General features: G+C 43.1%; 1 protein-coding gene and 1 long non-coding RNA gene across 2 annotated transcripts; one reads left to right on the top strand and one right to left on the bottom strand.

The window, feature by feature from the left end:
- The first annotated feature begins 354 nt into the window (after positions 1–354).
- Positions 355–2,682, top strand: LOC115195412 (uncharacterized). The gene is made up of 3 exons (XR_003878688.1): positions 355–496; positions 1,281–1,352; positions 2,400–2,682. It is a non-coding gene; the product is annotated as an uncharacterized LOC115195412 (long non-coding RNA).
- Positions 2,683–17,594: 14,912 nt separating this feature from the next.
- Positions 17,595–19,721, bottom strand: LOC115195411 (protein transport protein Sec61 subunit gamma). The gene is made up of 4 exons (XM_029755242.1): positions 19,451–19,721; positions 18,832–18,935; positions 18,212–18,314; positions 17,595–17,788 (listed from the first exon to the last, which is right to left on the bottom strand). The coding sequence occupies exons 2-4, from the start codon at positions 18,923–18,925 to the stop codon at positions 17,779–17,781; spliced, it is 207 nt and encodes a 68-aa protein (XP_029611102.1). The 5' UTR covers positions 18,926–18,935; positions 19,451–19,721; the 3' UTR covers positions 17,595–17,778.
- Positions 19,722–22,810: the final 3,089 nt, after the last annotated feature.

Genomic DNA, 22,810 nt, shown 5'->3' with positions numbered 1-22,810 from the left:
TAATTTTGGAGATGCAAATTAAACACCCTCACAGCAAATTATTACGATAATAGGAGAGGGAGGTGTGTGTGCGTGTCTCTCTGCGTGTGTGTGTGTGCACACGCATGCGTGTGCTTCCAGCTGTCATTGTCTCACGTGAGAATTAGACGCTCATCCATGTTTGTCAAACATCAATTTTCTAAATTGTTCCAAATGTCAAATTTCTATGTGTTTAAGGTTATGTTTAGGCATTAAGTCCGAATGGTTAAGGTTTGGGATAGGCTTAAAACAAAAACCTCAAAAACAACTTTCTGTCGCTAGATTCAAACTTGTAACCTTTGGCGTGGTTGGCGCGATGCAGCAGGGATTCTAAACCAACCCGGGTGTAATATACGTCTGGCCACTGGTTGGTTTTGTGGCGCTCGTCTGATTTTGCATATTGAACTGTAAACAGGAAGAGGTGCATATTTATTCGCCCAGCAGCAGTCACTGAGCTAGCAAGTTAAAGTTTTATCTAGTGAGTCACATAAATGTACATTCAGCCTGTTAATTATTTCAGTTTGATTGGCCTTATCTTACTAAATAAGCATAGCTTAACATAGTTTGATAGCTAACATGCTAATTAGCTAATGCTAACAACGCCAGCTAATCTCCTATGTGGATGCCTCCATCTTTGTAGCTAACATTAGCTAGATAAGTAAAGTAGCTGTTTAATGTGGTGCACAGCAGGCTATAATACTGTTATAGTATTACTGAATGACAACACTATAGCTTTGTCATTACTAGTTGGCAGAAGGTCGATTATGGGGTACAGTAGGCTACAGTACAACATTACTAAACGATAACAACGTAGCCTTGTCACTAGTTGGTTGATGGGGTGGGGTACAGTAGGGTACAAAACAGCAACAGTAGTCTTCCTACTGTTCTGGTATTCGTTGGGTCTGGAAATGGTTAAATTAGCTAATATTATAGAGATCACACATTCATGCAGCTGTGGTGTTGTCACATTGTCTTTATCCATACCATAGCTGCTGCTATGAAATATGCCTTTTACTTGAGAACTCTGCCCTCTTTGCCAGGTCTCCCTTGAAAAAAATCTGTTATTTTTACCTGGTAAAATAAGCTAACGGTTGTGTGCACTCTCACTAGATAGAATTCTATGGTTCAGTGGCAGATTTGTAGAAAGAAAATGGACATATACAGTATATCATCAGCAATTTTCAATCAGATGAGTTAAACAGTTAACCCAAAATTGAATTTCATAAATGTGGACACTAATAGTTAATATTCCTATTCTCTAGGCCGTCCAATCCCAAACCTGAAGCCCCCTGTCCACACCAGGAAAGACCAGGAAAAAGTGTTGGCTTAATAAGGTAGAGACGTAGAGTTAATGAATAGAAGCATATACAAGCAATCCATTACATGTATTTTATAAAGCCCTTTTACATCAGCAGTTGTCACAAAGTGCTTATACAGATACCCAGCCTATAACCCCAAAGAGCAAGCAATGTAGGTGTAGGAGCAGGAAGGAAAAACTCTCTAGAAAGACAGAAACCTAGAGAGGAGCCAGGCTCTGAGGGGTGGCCAGTCTTCTTCTGGCTGTGCTGTTGGAAATTATAAAAGAGTACAGCTATTTTGGCCAGATCGTTCTTCAAGGAATTTAAACGTTCATAGATGACCAGCAGGGTCAAATAATAATCACAGTGGTTATAGAGGGTGAAATGGTTCAGTACTTCAGGAGTAAATGCCAGTTGGTTCTTCATAGCTGAACATTTAGAGGTTGAGACAGTAAGTCCGGTAGAGAGAGACAGGATCAAACAGTAGGTCCTGTAGAGAGCGACAGGATCAAACAGTAGGTCCGGTAGAGAGCAACAGGATCAAACAGCAGGTCTGGGACAAGGTAGCACTTCCGATGAGTCCTAAACAGGTCAGGGTTCCATATAAGCAGAGACTGGATCAGCAGCACGACCAGGTGGACTGGAGACAGGGACAGCCAGGAGTCATCAGGCCAGGTAGTCCTGAGGCATGGGCCTAGGGCTCAAGTCCTGCATCCTTTATTTAATTTCTGTAGACTAAGCACTAGAGGTTTTGTAACTTCACATGATTTAGTGTACTTGTCAATCCAGATCTGAATATTTGATATCATTTTTACTGTACACTGTTTTTTTCCCCCCAAAGCTAATCACTGAATGTCCTACGACAAGGATGTGGTAAGGTTGACTCAGGCTTGAGTCACAATAAAACAGATCACACACACCACAGATTGCGAGGGGAAGTACAATGAGCAGTAGAGAAAATGAAGTCTGCTGCGTGGTTGCCACACACACACTTCATTTAGGTTAGTGTGTAGTCAAGGTTTTGTCATTAAAATAACATTGTGCCCAGCTTTAAGATCTGCCAACCTGCTGGGTGGGTGACAGGTAACCGTGTTTCCACCAAGCTGTTCGTGGCCTGGAGGGGCATGCTGGAACTTCCAGAGGCTTGGAGACCTGAAGCCATGTGATGTGGTCCAGGTAATTATCACACACATATACTACTAACTCACTCACTCACTCACTCACTCACTCACTCACTCACTCGGTTTTGTTGTATAATTATTTTCACTTAAGAAAATTGTACCTTTCTTTTTTAAATCTGACACCCCTATTAGCTCAACCACAGTCCTCACAGCTGCATCCGTCTTCCCCGGCACCTGCTACACCGGCTGTGACAGGCGATTATCACATACATGTGTACACACATGCACCCTCTCCCTCACTTGGGGCTCTATTCAATCAAGCGCCACATCTGGAGGAAACCTGGCACCATCCCTACGGTGAAGCATGGGGGTGGTAGCTGTGGGGTTGATTTACAGCAGCAGGGACTGGGAGACTAGTCAGGATCGAGGAAAAGATGAATGGAGCAAAGCACAGAGATCCTTGATGAAGTCCTGAGTGCTCTGGAGCAGGTTCTCAGACTGGGGCGAAGGTTCACCTTCCAACAGGACAACGGCTCTAAGCACACAGCCAAGACAACGCAGGAGAGGCTTCAGGATAGATCTTTGAATGTCCTTGAGTGGCCTAGACAGAGCTCGGAATTGAACCCGATTTGAACATCTCTGGAGAGACCTGAAAATAGCTGTGCAGCGACACTCCGCATCCAACCTGACAGAGCTTGAGAGGATCTGCAGGGAAGAATGGGAGAAACTCCCCACATACAATTGTGCCAAGCTTGTAGCGTCATACCAAAGAAGACTCGATGCTGTAATTGCTGCCAAAGGTGCTTCAACAAAGTACTGAGTAAAGTGTCTGAATACTTATGTAAATGTGACATTTCATTATTATTATTATATTTTTTTAATTGGCACAATATTTTTTTTATCTGTTTTTGCTTTGTCATTATAGGGTATTGTGTGTAGATGAGGGGGAAAAAATATTTAATCAATTTTAGAATCAGCCTGTAATGTAACAATGTGGAAAAAGTCAAAGGGGTCTGAATACTTTCCGAAGGCACCGTAGGTACAGGGTGGCAGGCAAATATGTTTGTCATGCAAAAGTATTTCTTATGTACCAAGACCATTCCCTGGCTACCCATCCACACCGCTCCGGCCAAACTGAATGTATGTGGTGATTAAAATTCAGGGTGAGTCATCAGGCAACCAAGGCCAATGAATGGAGAGAGAGGTGACCTGAAGGGAGTTCCAGACCTCAGCTTTTTATGAAGCAGAATAGCAGACAAGGAGGGTGCAGGGTGGCTGACAAGGAAAGAAAATAAACCACACACACACACAGAGTCTGTACATATGTAAATACACTGTAAGGTATCAAGGTCTACAACTCTAGAGTGCAGTAAAAAAAATATTTTTCATTAATATTATCATTAACTGACAATTCTATAATGTATACATATTAGAACAATACATAAGTGACCAATAGTTGTGATTATTTAGTGTTTTAATTACTCAACAAGTATTGTCTCAAAGTGGGATTCAACCGTGTCTCAAAAGCAGCAGAAAATGTCAAATAAGGTCACAATTTATGTTATGGCAGATGCTTACGCCCATCCACCAACCCCATCCACAACGCAAAACCAAAGGCTACTTGAAGGTAACAGCGCTCATTGTTGCCCCTAGTGGCCAGTTTCCGCATCATCTCCCGACGTCCTCAGAAACGGACGGACGTCGAACTCTGACTTGTATCACAGGTGACCTGGCTGGGCGTATGTTCTACAAATAGAGATTTGGTTGGAAAATATATGCGATGCCCTTTGAGTAGTGAAGTCTTGTGTGAGGAGCAGAGGTGATTTGCATGATGGAGGATTGTACTGTGGTGAATTTCAGCTTCAGAACATGGAAAGATGTGCTGTTCAGACCAAAGCCCGAAATACAGACAGACCCAGATTAGTTTGACATTCTATGTTTTATAGGACAATAAAATGGAATGTAGAAACCAGATACACTGGAGATGTCCTTGACATTTGAAACATTGTTCTGCTGCTCTGTAGAACATTGCAAAAATAACTGGAATGTTTCAAGGAACGTAATCCAAATTGAGTTTTGGAAACTCCAACTTTCATCATTGGCTTTGTAAAAATAAAAATAAAATAAAGGCTTTTCAATTAAATCCCATCAAAATCTAATTTTATTTGTCACATGCGGCAAATACAACAGGTGTAGTCATTACTGTGAAATGCTTACTTACGAGCCCAAACGTACAAAATCAGCAGGGGATCAAATACTTTTTTCCCACAATGTATAGTGTACATACACACACATTCATTCATACATACATACATACATACATACATACATACATACATACATACATACATACATACATACATACATACATACATACATACATACATACATATACAGTGCCTTGCAAAAGTATTCATCCCCCTTGGCATTTTTTCCTACTTTGTTGCATTACAACCTGTAATTGAAATGGATTTTTATTTGGATTTCATGTAATGGACATACACAAAATAGTCCAAATTGGTGAAGTGAAATGAAAACAATAACTTGTTTAAAAAAAATTCTAAAATGAAAAGTGGTGCGTGCATATGTATTCACCCCTTTGCTATGAAGCCCCTAAATAAGATCTGGTGCAACCAATTACCTTCAGAAGTCATATAATTAGTTAAATAAAGTCCACCTGTGTGCAATCTGATCTGTTACATGATCTCAGTATATATACACCTGTTCTGAAAGGCCCCACAGTCTGCACCACCACCAAGCAAGCGGCACCATGAAGACCAAGAAGCTCTCCAAACAGGTCAGGGACAAAGTTGTTAAAAAGTACAGATCAGGGCTCGGTTATAAAAAAATATCTGAAACTTTGAGCATGCCACGGAGCACCATTAAATCCATTATTAAAAATTGAAGGAACATGGCACCACAACAAACCTGCCAAGAGAGGGCCGCCCACCAAAACTCACAGACCAGGCAAGGATGGCACTAATCAAACAGGCAACAAAGAGACCAAAGATAACCCTGAAGGAGCTGCAAAGCTCCACATTAGAGATTTGAGTATCTGTCCATAGGACCACTTTAAACCGTACACTCCACAGAGCTGGGCTTTACGGAAGAATGGCCAGAAAAAAGCCTTTGCTTAAATAAAAAAAATAAGCAAACACGTTTGGTGTTCGCCAAAAGGCATGTGGGAGACTCCCCAAACATATGGAAGATGGTACTCTGGTCAGATGAGACTAAAATTGAGCTTTTTGGCCATCAAGGAAAACGCTATGTCTGGCGTAAACCCAATACCTCTCATTACCCCGAGAACACCATCCCCACAGTGAAGCATGGTGGTGGCAGCATCATGCTGTGGGGATGTTTTTCATTGGCAGGGACTGGGAAACTGGTCAGAATTGAAGAAATGATGGATGGTGCTAAATACAGGGAATTCCTTGAGGGAAACCTGTTTCAGCCTTCCAGAGATTTGCGACTGGGATGGAGGTTCCCCTTCCAGCAGGACAATGACCCTAAGCATACTGCTAAAGCAACACTCGTGTGGTTTAAGGGGAAAGATTTAAATGTCTTGGAAATGCCTAGTCAAAGCCCAGACCTCAATCCAATTGAGAATCTGTGGTATGACTTAAAGATTGCTGTACACCAGCAGAACGCATCCAACTTGAAGGAGCTGGAGCAGTTTTACCTTGAAGAATGGGCAAAAATCCCAGTGGCTACATGTGCCAAGCTTATAGAGACATACCCCAAGAGACTTGCAGCTGTAATTGCTGCAAAAGGTGGTTCTACAAAGTATTGACTTTTTTTTGGGGGGGGGGGTGAATAGTTTTGCACGCTCAAGTTTTCTGTTTTTTATTCTTATTTGTTTGTTTCACAATAAAATAATGTTTTGTATCTTCAAAGTGGTAGGCATTTCTGTAAATGAAATGATACAAACACCCCAAAAATCTATTTTAATTCCAGGTTGTAAGGCAACAAAATAGGAAAAATGCCAAGGGGGGTGAATACTTTCGCAAGCCACTATATATATACACACCTCAAATTTCACGGGAATATAGAATATCTGATTTCTTTTCATACAGTGTTATTATGTACAGTAGGTGGTAATTGGCTATTGGCTTCTAACCAGCCAGCACTATAGCAGTATTAGATCCAGAGTTATTCTGCAAGCTCATTCTGACTTCTCGTGTGTGTGTGTGTGTGTGTGTGTGTGTGTGTGTGTGTGTGTGTGTGTGTGTGTGTGTGTGTGTGTGTGTGTGTGTGTGTGTGTGCATTCATGCGTCATCTCTCCTCCCTATTGTGTGTGTGTGTTCTGTCAGTGAAGTGCTAATTGTAATCAACAGGTTTAACTGTGATGTTTTTAATTGAACATTATGGGTGAGAGGTTCTGGGAAAGATAAATGTGTTAGTGTCTGTGAGTGTCTGTGTGTGTGTCTGTGAGTGTCCCTATGTGTCTGAGTGTTCCTGTGTGTCTGTGTGTGTCTGTCCCTATGTGTCTGTGTGCGTCTGAATGTCTCTGTGTGTCTGTGTGTATCAATCCAAAGTCAAACCTTACAGAAAACAATAAAGAAACACCTACCTGTTTTGTAGTTTTTTATGTTGTTGCTTCTGATGGCGCTCTCCCTTTTCTCTCTTTCCGTGTGTGTGTGTGTGTGTGTGTGTGTGTGTGTGTGTGTGTGTGTGTGTGCGTGCGTGTGTGCGTGCGTGCGTGCGTGTGCGTGTGTGTGTGTGTTAGGGCAGGAGACACAGGTTGGGAGTGAATCCAGCACTGGAGGGGAGATGGTGCAGTCTAATAGCTATAGGAGGACCGTGCAGAACACACACCACTGGACTCAAATGGAAACTGGGTGAGTACACACACACACACCAACTCCTTTTCCCTCCTCTTTGTTCACAAAATCACCCCGTCTGTCTGTCCCCCCGTCCCCTGTCCCCCTGTGGTTTGTCCCAGTCCTAGGCCCAGTGGCCAGCTGTGTTGTTAATGAGTTAGCTCAGACCACAGTACCACCGGTACAGGGGGTGGGGGAGACCTCAACAATCTGTTATGGTTGGTTGTATAACTCAGTGTCAAGGGGAATCCAGGCAGGAGCATTCATGGTGTATGTGCGTGTGTGTGTGTGTGTGTGTGTGTGTGTGTGCATGCTAGCTTGCTTCTTGGCTCCTTGCCAGTGAATATACAGGTAACTGCTAAAATAAAGGAAACACCAATATAAAGTGTCTTAAAAGGGCGTTGGACCACCACGAGCTGCCAGAACAGCTTCACTGCACCTTGGCATTGATTTTACAACATTCTGGAACTCTATTGGAGGGATGTGACACCATTCTTCCACAAGAAATTCCATAATTTGGTGTCTTGTTAATGGTGGTGGAAAACGCTGTCTCGGATACCGCTCCAGAATCTCCCATAAGTGTTCAATTGGGTTGAGATCTGGTGACTGAGACACACACACACACCCTTTAAACCCCCTATGCTCATTTGAAACCCCGTTTTCAATGTCACTGAGACCTTTTCTTCTAGTCATGGTAGCCAAAATAATGGGCAGCTGGGCATTTTTATACATGACCCTAAGCATGATGAGATGTTAATGACTTAATTAACTTAGGAACCACACCTGTGTGTAAGCACATGCTTTCAATATTCTTTGTATTCCTCATTTACTCAAGTGATTCCTTTATTTTGTTACCTGTATGTGTGTGTGTGTGCGTGCGTCCATCCGCGCGTTTGTGCATGCGTGTGTGTTACTTTCCCACCTGTTACCTTGGCACCTGATTGATAATAAGGGTGGGATTATGCGTGAGAGGCTCCTTCAGATTAACAAGGCATAATAAAATGAATAATTCATCACACAATTAAAAAAGAAGGCAGTGGAATATTTCTCCTGGGATCGGATGGATGAAGATAAGAAAAGTATTGGACCCTTAGCTTTTGTGTGTGTGCGCATATGCAAATGTCTCCATGTTTCTGTAAATGTGTGTTTGACTGAGTAACCTGGCAACAGTATTTTAGAGAAACTAGTGGACAGATTAGGAGTTCGTATGATTTTAAAGTGTGTGTGCGTGTTATAAATGACTATCACTGTTTAAAGACTTATTCTAATGAATCATATATGCTGTATTATAAAGAGAGACCTGTGCTGTTAGCGGCTGTCTGGCCTAAAGAGACTGTCAGGGCTTTGGCTCAGTTTGAAGTCCTGCACATTAGAGAGAATCACAGAGAGGACTGCACTACAAGGCATACAGATCTGTAGTGTGGCAACGTTTCAACCACTGTAGATCCATGTCTGGATTACAAGTTTACTGTACAAGTTAGCTCATTTCAACCCTATTCTACAATGTTAAACATACTTATTGTGCATACTGTATGTATGGATATTATACTTTATTTTTCTAAAGGAGAGCCCTGATGGTATATTTGCTTGTTTTAGTTGAGTGTTCTGTTTGGCAGGGTACTGTTTGAATAATAATGTCGTCTGAGTGTTGACTGAGGGAGTTTAAGAGTTGGAGCTCAGCGGAAGAAGAGGAGGAGGGTAGATAAATAAATCATCAGAGAAAATACTTAATGTTCTTCAACATCTCAGATCAGTGGTTGATCAACCCCCAAACACACGCACACGCAGCATTCTCCTCAGCACTAAGTCTAACTATGCGCATCCATTCTCCTCAGCACTAAGTCTAACTGTGCCCATCCATTCTCCTCAGCACTAAGTCTAACTGTGCCCATCCATTCTCCTCAGCACTAAGTCTAACTGGGCCCATCCATTCTCCTCAGCACTAAGTCTAACTATGCGCATCCATTCTCCTCAGCACTAAGTCTAACTGTGCCCATCCATTCTCCTCAGCACTAAGTCTAACTGTGCCCATCCATTCTCCTCAGCACTAAGTCTAACTGTGCCCATCCATTCTCCTCAGCACTAAGTCTAACTGGGCCCATCCATTCTCCTCAGCACTAAGTCTAACTGTGCCCATCCATTCTCCTCAGCACTAAGTCTAACTGTGCCCATCCATTCTCCTCAGCACTAAGTCTAACTGTGCCCATCCATTCTCCTCAGCACTAAGTCTTAACTGTGCCCATCCATTCTCCTCAGCACTAAGTCTAACTGTGCCCATCCATTCTCCTCAGCACTAAGTCTAACTGGGCCCATCCATTCTCCTCAGCACTAAGTCTAACTGGGCCCATCCATTCTCCTCAGCACTAAGTCTAACTGGGCCCATCCATTCTCCTCAGCACTAAGTCTAACTGGGCCCATCCATTCTCCTCAGCACTAAGTCTAACTGTGCCCATCCATTCTCCTCAGCACTAAGTCTAACTGTGCCCATCCATTCTCCTCAGCACTAAGTCTAACTGTGCCCATCCATTCTCCTCAGCACTAAGTCTAACTGTGCCCATCCATTCTCCTCAGCACTAAGTCTAACTGTGCCCATCCATTCTCCTCAGCACTAAGTCTAACTGTGCCCATCCATTCTCCTCAGCACTAAGTCTAACTGGGCCCATCCATTCTCCTCAGCACTAAGTCTAACTGTGCCCATCCATTCTCCTCAGCACTAAGTCTAACTGTGCCCATCCATTCTCCTCAGCACTAAGTCTAACTGTGCCCATCCATTCTCCTCAGCACTAAGTCTAACTGTGTCCATCCATTCTCCTCAGCACTAAGTCTAACTGTGCCCATCCATTCTCCGATGGTGATGACGGCTGCAGAAGAGTTACCTTCTATCTTTACTTGTCAGCCCTGCTATAGAACACATCCCTCTCTCCCTCTGCTGTTCTATTGGCTATACAAACAGCCAGTAGGCAAGAACTGACTAACATTGGCCGCAGCGCCTCCATCCTTAATGCTCCTGCATTGTGTACGTCGGGTGGTGACTATGATTGAATAAAGTTTTCCAAATAAAATAAAATGTTATTAGTCACATACGCCGAATACAACAGGTGTAGACCTTACAGTGAAATGCTGAATACAACAGGTGTAGACCTTACAGTGAAATTCTGAATACAACAGCTCTAGACCTTACAGTGAAATGCTGAATACAACAGGTGTAGACCTTACAGTGAAATGCTGAATACAACAGGTGTAGACCTTACAGTGAAATGCTGAATACAACAGGTGTAGACCTTACAGTGAAATGCTGAATACAACAGGTGTAGACCTTACAGTGAAATGCTTACTTACGAGCCCCTAACCAACAGTGCAGTTAAAAAAAAAATATGGATAAGAATAAGAGATAGAACTAACAAGAAATTAAAGAGCAGCAGTAAACAATAACAATATATACAGGGGGGTGCCAGTACAGAGTCAATGTGCGGGGGCACCGGTTAGTTGAGGTAGTATGTACATGTAGGTAGAGTTATTATAGTGACTATGCATAGATGACAACAGAGAGTGGCAGTGGTGTGGAGTGGAGGGGGGGGGGGGACAATGCAAATAGTCTGGGTAGCCATTTGGCATTCAAAACATGGCAAGAGCCCCAAAATGGCCGCTGGGTAGAAGCTTAAAAAGAGTAGACTCTGACCCCCGTTAACTTTAATGGGTCTGTTGAGCAAAGCTTCAACCCTCAAAAAAGATCACATTAAGTTAATGGAGGGCAATGTAGGAGATGCAGTTTTATAGAGAATGAATGTTCAATAAGGTACGTGTATGTACGCGTATGTGGCAGAGCTATGTGATGTCATCGACCATTTCAGTTTGTGTGTGAAATGTGAATACTAGAAAACAATCTTACTTGTGTTGTAATTAATGACATCGCACAGTGGATCTCTCTCCTGAGTTTAGGAAAGAGGAAGACAGGATTTGGGGAGAGAGAACGTTATGTGTGAGGCTCAGTAAGAGATCAGAAGGAGCTAATGCAGGGTGCTAATGTGTTTGGAGGATTAGTTGAAGCTGTAAATGTTCTTACTGAAGTGTCAAATAAAATAAACGTTTATTAGTCACGTGCCGAATACAAGACCTTACAGTTAAATGCTTACTTACTAGCCTCTAACCAACAATGCAGTTCAAAAAATAAGAATAAGAAATTAAAGTAACAAGTAGTTAAAGAGAAGCAGTAAAATAACAATAGCGAGTCTATATACAGGGGGTACCGGTACAGAGTCAATGTGCGAGGGCACCGGTTAGTGGAGGTAATTGAGGTAATATGTAAATGTAGGTAGAATTATTAAAGTGACTATGCATAGGTAATAAAAGAGTGGCAGCGGTGTAATGCAAATAGTTTGGATGGCCATTCGATTAGATGTTCACGAGTCTCATGGTTTGGGGGTAGAAGCTGACTTGGCGCTCCGGTACCACTTGCCATGCAGTAGCAGAGAGAACAGTCTATGACTAGGGTGGCTGGAGTCTTTGACAATTTTTAGGGCCTTCCTCTGACACCGCCTGGTATAGAGGTCCTGGATGGCAGGAAGCTTGGCCCCAGTGATGTACTGGGCCGGTCGGCGGCCAAGCAGTTGCCATACCAGGTAGTGATGCAACCAGTCAGGATGCTCTCGATGGTGCAACTGTAGAACCTTTTGAGGATCTGAAGACCCATGCCAAATCTTTTCAGTCTCCAGAGGGGGAATAGGTTTTGTCGTGCCCTCTTCACGACTGTCTTGGTGTGCTTGGACCATATTCGTTTTTTGGTGATGTGGACAGCAAGGAACTTGAAGCTCTCAACCTGCTCCACTACAGCCCCGTCGATGAGAATGGGGGCGTACTCGGTCCTCTTTTTCTTGTAGTCCACAATCATCTCCTTTGTCTTCATCACATTGAGGGAGAGGTTGTTGTCCTGGCACCATACGGCCAGGTCTCTGACCTCCTCCCTATTGGTTGTCTCGTCACTGTTGTGTCATCGGCAAACTTAATGATGGTTTTAGAGTCATGCCTGGCCGTGCAGTCATAAGTGAACAGGGAGTACAGGAGGGGACTGAGCACGCACCCCTGAGGGGCCCCTGTGTTGAGGATCAGCGTGGCGGATGTGTTGTTACCTAACGTTACCACCTGGGGGTGGCCCGTCATGAAGTCCAGGATCCAGTTGCAGAGGGAGGTGTTTAGTCCCAGGGACCTTAACTTATTGATGAGCTTTGAGGGCACTATGGTGTTGAATGCTGAGCTGTAGTCAATGAATAGCATTCTCACATAGGTGTTCCTTTTGTCCAGGTGGAAAAGGGCAGTGTGGAGTGCAATAGAGATTGCATCATCTGTGGATCTGATAGGGCGGTACCTTAGTGTTCTTTGTCCCTGTGCCCAAGAACACTATGGTAGTCTGCTTAAAACATGTTGGTATTACAGACGTGGACAGGGAGAGGTTAAAAATGTCAGTGAAGACACTTGCTAGTTGGTCAGCGCATGCTTGCAGTACATGTCGTGGTAATCTGTCTGGCCCTGCGGCCTTGAGAATGTTGACCTGTTTAAAGGTTTTACTTTCATCGGCTGCGGAGAGCGTGATCACACAGTCATCCGGAACAGCTGGTGCTCTCATGCATGTTTCAGTGTTATTTGCCTCGAAGCGAGCATAGAAGTAGTTTAGCTCGTCTAGTAGGCTCGTGTCACTGGGCAGCTCTCGGCTATGCTTCCCTTTGTAGTCTGTAATGGTTTGCAAGCCCTGCCACATCCAACGAGGGTCAGAGCCGGTGTGTGTTTGGATTGGTTATTAAAGCTAAAATATGTACCTTTTTGGGCGACCTGACTAAATTCACCCTGATGAAGACAGCTTGTCTGTCGAAACGTTGGTTATTAAATTGTTGCATCTGAGCTCCGAAAGTGTGCGGCTCTCCTTTTCTTTTTCAAGTGCTCTACTCCGCTAGCCAGCACCTCGCCTAAACAGGTGTGCGTTTCTTTCGCCTCCAGATACGCAGTACACACACCTAGCAAGAGAGAGAGGTGTAAGCGTAAGTAACATCAGACAGTAGTAATAATAGAACAGTGTTGTTCTTCATCCGTCTAGACATGTGTCAGACCTGTTCAGAAAGGTATAAACATGTCCTCCTAACTGCTGAAGTCAAGCAGGACATTTCTCTAATTCTCCTTCTCTGACTTCTTCTTTGCTTTCTCTGTCTCCTTGCTGTCTTTTTATATTTAAGAGAAATGGATGTTATTATGCACTTTTTCTTTCTCTCTCTTGCACACACACACACACACACACACACACACACACACACACACACACACACACACACACACACACACACACACACACACACACACACACACACACGCAGGTGAATGAATACCTATTTGTATTGTATCTAAAGCTGCAGTATGTACTAATGACTGTCTGGGTTTATTCTCTGCAGGAAAAGAGCGAGGGAGTGGGAGAGAGCATTTTTTTCTGTTTTCTCCTGGACTAAATCAGATGTTGCTGAACTATCTCACCGTCTGACCTTGGCATAGTCTCGCTCTCTCTCTCATTCCATCTCCTGCTCAAGGTCTGAAGAAAGAGAACAAATAAGGGAGGTGAAGTATCCTCAAAGTATTCTCCAGCCGTGCTGTGTCAAGATGAGGCAGGGAGGGAAACTGCTGTTGTACAGTTTTATGTCCTTTTAGATCTGAGCTATACAGAGAGTCATGCTGGGAGAGGAAATCAACAGAAAGATACCTAATGTGAAGAACCACACACACACACACACACACACACACACACACACACACACACACACACACACACACACACACACACACACACACACACACACACACAAACAGACAGACTACGGAGCCTCAGGATAGCTTCATTAGTAATCCTCTCCTCAGCCCTGATAACGATCGATGGCAGCCAGTGTTGCTCCAGGGACCGGAATGAGCGCCGCACCTCCACTGATAACAATGAAGCTGTTTGCTGGCTGTAATTGCCTTTTCAGCCCTGAGACCAGAGAAGGTGACCGCTTTAAATACCCATATTTACACTACAAATTACTCTGGAGAGAGAGGTGAGGAGGAGAGAGGGGGGGGGGGTGATGACTCCAAATAGTCTTTGGGGGCGGCTCTAGCGGAATGGCATTTGGGCTGAAATGGAACTGTGTCTCTCGCTCTCTCCCCCCTCCTGTTTAAAATCTTATCAGGTGTGGAGCCGTGACTTGAGCTAGCTTAATTAGCCCCAACCTACACTACATATACACAAAAGTATGTGGACACCCCTTCAAATTAGTGGATTCGGCTATTTCAGCCAAACCCGTTGCTGACAAGTGTATAAAATCAAGCACACAGCCATGAAAACTCCATAGACAAATATTAGAATGGCCTTACTGAAGAGCTCAGTGACCTTCAACGTGGCACCTTCATAGGATGCCACCTTTCCAACAAGTCAGTTTGTCAAATTTCTGCCCTGCTAGAGCTGCCCCGGTCAACTAAATGCTGTTATTGTGAAGTGGAAACATCTAGGAGCAACAACGGCTCAGCCGCGAAGTGGCTGCTCACAGAATGGGACCGCCGAGTGCTGAAGCGCGTAAAAATCTTCTGTAACATTCATTAGGGAATTCCAAACTGCCTCTGGAAGCAAAGTCAGCACAATAACTGTTCGTTGAGAGCTTCATGAAATGGGTTTCGATGGCCGAGCAGCTCAATGCCAAGCGTCGGCTGGAGTGATGTAAAGCTTGCCGTCTAGTGGAGGCTGTTATAGCAGCAAAGGGGGGACCAACTCCATATTAATACCCATGATTTGGGAATGAGATGCTCGACAAGCAGGTGTCCACATACTTTTGGTCATGTAGTGCTAGGCATTGATAGGGCTGCCCATTACATGTTTGATGGGCTGCGTACGTGCATGCCTATGTATCAAAAAATGGTGTATCGAAAAAAAATCTTTCCCCAACAATCCACTGTTCCTCTTTCCACAGTGGAGTACTGCCCCTAGTGGTTAAATTAACTACAACTAGTGTCTTCAGCATAGGTTCTGCAGAGGAACGGTTTGGAGGACTCACGTCATTCACACAACATACGGTATGCCTCTGCCTCAATGTCCTCTATGGCCAATTACTTCCTTTCATTCTTTTCAGGACTGTTTTCACTCCCCATTCCTCCTATTGCTAGTGTAACATCATGAATGTTTACAACACACACACAAACACAGTGTAACATCATGAATGTTTACAACACACACACAAACACAGTGTAACATTGTGGATGTTTACAACACACACACAAACACAGTGTAACATCATGAATGTTTACAACACACACACAAACACAGTGTTACATCATGGATGTTTACAACACACACACAAACACAGTGTAACATTGTGGATGTTTACAACACACACACAAACACAGTGTAACATCATGGATGTTTACAACACACACACAAACACAGTGTAACATTGTGAACGTTTACAACACACACACAAACACAGTGTAACATTGTGAATGTTTACAACACACACACAAACACAGTGTAACATTGTGAATGTTTACAACACACACACAAACACAGTGTAACATTGTGGATGTTTACAACATGCACACAAACACAGTAACATCGTGGATGTTTACAACACACACACAAACCACAGTAACATCGTGGATGTTTACAACACACACACAAACACAGTGTACCATCATGGATGTTCTGTTTTTTGAAGCAGGATGGCGTTTTGTCAGGCTGATGTGCATTCAGCCACCTGATTTTGATTTGTTCTCGGTGTTTGTTTAGTACCATCCAGGAAACATGATTATGGTGGACAATTTTTTTTTTATACACATTCAATAACCTAATTTAATATTCTACATATGTTTTGTTCTCCTGTCCCAATAGACTTTTCAAACAAAGTAACTCTGAGATGTTAGTGTTGATGTAGTAGAATAGGATGTGGTTTCAGCCTGTCTGCCGGTAGAATGGGGTTATACGGTAGAATAACTTTGTCCCCAAGGGAATGTGAGGTGTGGTTATTAAAATCACAAGACAATGTTACAATGGCATAATCCAGACAGTCCATGTATAACCCATTTTTACATCAACCCTTGAGGTGCACAAAGATGCTAAACATATCCTTCATATTAAATAGACATGACAATAAGTTAGTAGTACATTCTTTGAGTTCTGATGGAAGGAGAAACGCAACATCCTGCAATGCCCGATTTTGCCAAACGAGGTCACTGTCGACCTAGTCTCAGGACCACCTCATCTCATTACGTTAGTATATTATGTATGTTTGTAATAGTGTGTTATATGTGAAAATGTGTTCGTATATAAATTGTATTTTAATATTTAAGGACTGTTGGAAGATTAGTCCAAATGGGGACTAAAAGAGATCCAAATAAAATCAAATCTATTAACGTCTTCAGTAACCTCCAAGACCGACATCATCATCACCCAAGCTACAGTCCTCTCACTTTATTTTCACGTGTCACCCCCCCTGTCATCTTTCTATTGTAATGAAGTCTACACTTATGTAGTGAAGAATATTATTTTATTAATACCAATGGACACATGAAAAGAGAACCTGAAAATCCTCAACTTAATGCAGCTTGCTCTATGGTAGAAGTCTCTCCTGTCCGGGCCAGAGGGTTGGCTTTGAGGCATACCAGTTCTCAGTTCTCTTAGGCACAGTGGTCAAGCACAATGCTAGTCCTTGTGTGTGTGAACACCCTCCCACCACCGTTCCCTTGGTCCCAGCTGAGTGCTTTAATACACAGCATGGAGTGGTCTGACTGGACCACCCTGGGGTTACACAGGGACAGACTGTGTGTTTGTAAACAGTGGTGTTTTCCTCTATTACCTTTCCATGTAGGTTCTGCAAGCTGAACATGTCTTACTGACTGTGTTATAGACAACCAGGTTCTGCAGTTCGGGAGGCTGGTGAGCACATACAACACCTACGAGCCCGTCAGCCAGGGAGACCAGAGGAAGCCTGTAACCGTGACTACGGACCAGCCGTTGCTCTGGAGCATGGGCATCTGCAGGGACAAGAAATTACATAACCGACCAGCGTGCTCCACCCTCTGCCAGCACGGGGGGGCATACTCTCAATGGTGGATTGTAGGGTGCAAGTATACGGTTTGGAACTCAGCACCTTAAATTGGGGAGGATGGACTCATAGTAATGGCTGGAACAGAATAAATTGAATGGTATCAAACACATGAAACATTGTTTCCATGTGTTTAATACCAGTCCATTCCAGACATTATGAGCCATCCTCCCCTCAGCAGCCTCCTGTGACGTACACACAATATACATCTCATACATAATAATTATCATCATAGTAACACGCAGATTTTGCTTTCATTTATTAACACAGCCAAATAAACATTGCACACAATGTAAAAACAAAAATCACATCCCTTCACCCCCCCCCACCACCACTATCCCATGTTGCCCCACTGTCTCAGGTCACTGGGTATTGTAGTTCTGTAGTTCTGTAGTTGTAGTTGTATCACACCTCCAGATGTTCAGCCGCCCCTGAGAGAGAAGAACAACACATGAACAGGGCCACAGAGGCTAATTAAGTTTCTCACCCAAAAGTCTACAGTCCTCCACTATTCCTTATGATTTGAAATAGAGCATGTGTACTGCATTCAATCACATCAAAGTGCTAGAAAACAGCAGTATGTTTGATATTAATGCAGATCTATCTTCCAAGGCATTACTACATGCATCTATGCACATCATACCTTGATTACATTACACATATTGGATGCTTGTAGATTGGTAACACAAGCGCACCTTAGCTAAATCACCCAATTTCTACACTTACCTACAAAGCCAAATGGACTTAAATGGTGTTTTCTTCCAATAATGTACATAATAAAGTACTGACTACTGTTTGACTCCTGGTGTGTGTCATGCAGTCTAGTCCTATGTTGAAGGTGTGGTCCTACTTACACAATGATGTTGTTGATGGGGATGTGGATGAGCTTGACAAAGAACCCAATGAAGCCCATGATGGCAAACCCAATCGCCGTTGCCATGGCGATCTTCTGGAATTCTATAAATGATCAGAAGAGATGGTACAATTAGAATATTTCACAGACAACGGCAGAAAAAACAGACAGAGCTTCACAAGAGTCTTCTTGATCAATGTGTGTTTTTTTTTTTTTTTTTTACATCAAGGGGTTTAAAATAGAAACAGGCCTGCTCCATTCACTTAATGTCATGCTAAAAGAGATTGGTTATATCTGAAGCTGTGATTGTGGTCTTGTGAAGTCAACACTGAAGATTCAATCAGTGATTAATCACCAGTGCTATCCATCTCCCAATAACGCTTTGTAGCTGCTCAGCTATGCAAGGTTGCAGTCAGTTAACTTGCTACCCAAGTAACCCTTTTGACAATCTACTGTGCAATGATTTTATGCTTGAGAGTGTAAACTCAGTCAGCAGACAGTGAACTGACAAAAGACAAGATCCTAAATCAGGATAGCAGATCGTGTAACCTAAACACATATTCAAGTGTATAAGTAAACCACTGACATATAAAGAAAGAGCTGGGTGACTGATAACCATACCTTTCCTGTCTGGTTTTGTGCACCTCTTAACGAGCCTTATGGAGTCCTTGACGAACTGCCGGCTGGGCTCAACGAACTGCATAACCTGGTCCATGATGGTTCGGCTGGGGAGCAAACAAGTCCGACAGCCTAGGGTTAGCTAGCTAGGTCCATCAAAGTGTCACTAGCTACACATCTCTTCATCCCTCACAATTTCTTATGTATAATAAAGGGTTCAGTTACGGGTCTGTCCGTAAATGATTAAACATTTAGGCCTGGCCTATAATGTGTTAGCTGAGATTTTGGTCCATTTTCTGTGTGGGTGCACGAATAAACCTGATACTGTGGCTAACGTTAACTAGCTAGTTAGCTACATTAGCTTGTTAACTGGTGTCGATGTCAACCATAGACTAAGAAGATTTCACAACGAAACACTACGTTGAGCAATCAAGACAGACATTGCTTTCTAATTTCAACGTCAACGTTGCACTGGACGCCTCAAGATTGTTTGTTTATTTACCAGCAAACAATCCTGCTAGCTACAGTAGTCAGGCGCCACAATGAATGAAGACGTAGGTATATACGGTTATAACAGTTTGGCTACTAAGCTAGAATAATTCTTTAACATGTAGTTTCTTACCTAGCTATGTTACTATATGAACGTGTCCAAACGAATATCTCTGAGAATAAATAGATGAAGTTGCTAGGCACCGACGTAGCTAAGAAAAGCCACGTCGCTTTCGGAAGCTTTTGATAGAATCTAGAAGACGTACAATTCTGATGCACATGCGTGAGTGCAGAGAGCAAGAGGCAAAGTGAGAGGTTTTACTCCGCCCGAAATCTGGCCACGAAAATAAGATCAAATCAAAGTGTATTTATCACATGCGCCGAATACAACAGGTGTAGAACTTACAGTGAAAGAGGGAAGGGGGGGTGGTGCAGAGAGGGGGGGTCAGCTGAGGCCCAGAGAGGGGGGCCAGACCCCCGTAGAGGGGTGCCTACCTCACCACCCACGGCCACCAGGGGGCACCAGTACATCCAGCTAGCTCCCTACAGAGGGCCAGAGAGGGATGGGGCCAACTCAGGGAAAGGGGGGCCTACACCCGGAGAGGGGTGCCGACCCCCACCCACGTCCAAAAGGGGGTGCCACTACATCCAGCAGGCTCCCTGCACCAGGAAGATGGGGGTGATGGCCAAAGAGGGCTGGGGCCGCCCCAGGGAGGGTGGGGGTGTCTCCCGGAGAGGGGGGCCAACCTCCTGCCCTCAACACCCAGGCGGCGCCACTACATCCACCCTGCTCTCTTCACCAGGAAGAGAGGGAGTAGACAGAGAGGGATGGGACAAACCCAGGGAAGCGGGGCCGACCGCCGGAGAGAGGGCCCGTCCCCTGTCCGTGGCCACCAGGGGGTACTACTAAACTCACCCAGAGAGGACTGGGACCAACCCAGGGAGGCGGAGCCAATCCCAGGGCAGCAGGCACTAACTCCGCCATGGTTCGTTCAAGAGCCTATAGGGTAATAAATGGCGTTTTTGTATTCTTTTTTATTATTGCCGAAAATGACTTATTTGGTAAATACAAAATAAAATAAAAAGTTTTGTTCTACAGTTTACATACACCTTAGCCAACACATTTAAACTCAGTTTTTCACAATTCCTGACATTTAATCCTAGTAAAAATTCCCTGTTTTAGGTCAGTTACAATCACCACTTTATTTTAAGAATGTGAAATGTTAGAACAACAGTAGAGAGAATGATTTATTTCAGCTTTTATTTCTTTCATCGCATTCCCAGTGGGTCAGAAGTTTACATACACTCAATTAGTATTTGGTAGCATTGCCTTTAAATTGTTTAAATTGGGTCAAATTTTTTCAGGTAGCCTTCCACAAGCTTCCCACAATAAGTTGGGTGAATTTTGGCCTATTCCTCCTGTCAGAGCTGGTGTAACTGAGTCAGGTTTGTAGGCCTCCTTGCTTGTGATGGCCACTCCAATACCTTGACTTTGTTATCCTTAAGCCCTTTTGCAACAACTTTGGAAATGTGCTTGGGGTCATTGTCCATTTGGAAGACCCATTAGCGACCAAGCTTTAACTTCCTAACTGATGTCTTGAGATGTAGCTTCAATATATCCACATAATTTTCGTCCCTCATGATGCCATCTATTTTGTGAAGTGCACCAGTCCCTCCTGCAGCAAAGCACCCCCACAACATGATGCTGCCACCCCCGTGCTTCATGGTTGGGATGGTGTTCTTCGGCTTGCAAGCCTCCCCCTTTTTCCTCCAAACATAACAATGGTCATTATGGCCAAACAGTTCTACAGTGAGGGGAAAAAAGTATTTGATCCCCTGCTGATTTTGTACATTTGCCCACTGACAAGAAATGATCAGTCTATCATTTTAATGGTAGATTTATTAGAACAGTGAGAGACAGAATAACAACAACAAAATCCAGAAAAACGCATGTCAAAAATGTTATAAATTGATTTGCATTTTAATGAGGGAAATAAGTATTTGACCCCTCTCAATCAGAAAGATTTCTGGATCCCAGGTGTCTTTTATACAGGTAACGAGCTGAGATTAGGAGCACACTCCTGTTGGGGCTAGGGGGCAGTATTGAGAATTTTGAAGAAAATATGTGCCCATTTTTAACTGCCTCCTACACCAACTCAGAAGCTAGGATATGCATATTATTAACAGATTTGGGTAGAAAACACTCTGAATTTTCTAAAACTGTTTGAATGGTGTCTGTAAGTATAACAAAACTCATATGGCAGGCAAAAACCTGAGAAAAATGCAAGCAGGAAATGACAATTTTGTGGCTGTACTATTTTCGAGTCATTGCTAATAGAACACAGTGACAAAAGATTCATTTTGCACTTCCTACGGCTTCCACTAGATGTCAACGATCTTTGTAAAGTTGTTTGAAGCGTCTATGATGAACAGAGACCGGATGACAAGGAAGGGAAGTTGACAAGGAAGGGAATTTGTGCACACATGCGCGTTCATGTGAGATGAGACTTTGTATTTCAAACGTTTATCAAGACACAGGAGAGGTCCTGTTGAAATATTTATCCGTTTCACGTTCTCAAGGCCCTAAAGATTGATGCTAAACAACGTTTGACATGTTTGAACGAACGTAAATAGATTTTTTGTAACTTTTCGTCGTGACTCCCCCCCCCGCGCTACATTTTGAGGAGCCTACTGAACACGCTAACAACATGGAACAACTTGGAGTTATTTGGACATAAATTATGAACTTTGTCGAAAGAAACAACATTTGTTGTGGACCTGGGATTCCTGGAAGTGCCTTCTGATGAAGATAATCAAAGGTAAGGGAATATTTACAATAGTATTATTGATATTAGAGGGTTCCAAGATGGTGCTAACCTGTATAGCCTAGCCTATTGTTCTTAGCATAGCACCCCGTTTATTGCAAAGTGTGATTTCCCAGTAAAGTTATTTTGAAATCTGGCAATGCGGTAGCATTTATGAGATGTTAATCTATAATTCTTTGAATGACAATATTATAATTTACCAATGTTTTCGAATAGTAATTTTGTAAATTGTAACGCTGTTTCACCGGAAGCATTTGAGGGGAGAAAAAATCTGAATTTCACCGCCACTGTAAAATGCTGTTTTTGGATATAAATATGAACTTGATGGAACAAAAAATGCATGTATTGTCTAACATAATGTCCTAGGAGTGTCATCTGATGAAGATTGTCAAAGGTTAGTGCATAATTTTAGCTGGTTTTCTGCTTTTTGTGACGCCTGTCTTTGAATTGACAAAACATTACACACAGCTATTTTCAATGTACTCTCCTAACATAACCTAACTTTATGCTTTCGCCGTAAAGCCTCTTTGAAATCGGACTATGTGGTTGGATTTAGGAGATGTTTATCTTTCAAATGGTGAAAAATAGTTGATTGTTTGAGAAATTGAAATTATTAGAATCTTGCAGTTTTGAATTTCCCGACATGGTATCTTGTCAATAAATCCCGG

Source organism: Salmo trutta, chromosome 6 (assembly GCF_901001165.1).
Source record: "Salmo trutta chromosome 6, fSalTru1.1, whole genome shotgun sequence".
NCBI lineage: Eukaryota > Metazoa > Chordata > Actinopteri > Salmoniformes > Salmonidae > Salmo > Salmo trutta.
Note: the sequence above shows the minus strand (reverse complement) of the source record. Positions and strands in the feature narration are given on the sequence as shown.

What these genes read in the sequence shown, in the direction of transcription:
- LOC115195411 (XM_029755242.1), bottom strand. Translation starts at nt 18,925, where the DNA reads ATGGACCAGGTTATGCAGTTCGTTGAGCCCAGCCGGCAGTTCGTCAAG. An exon ending in CACAAAACCAGACAGGAAAG is followed by an intron (nt 18,315 to 18,831) that starts GTATGGTTATCA and finishes GATCATTTATAG; the next exon opens with AATTCCAGAAGATCGCCATG.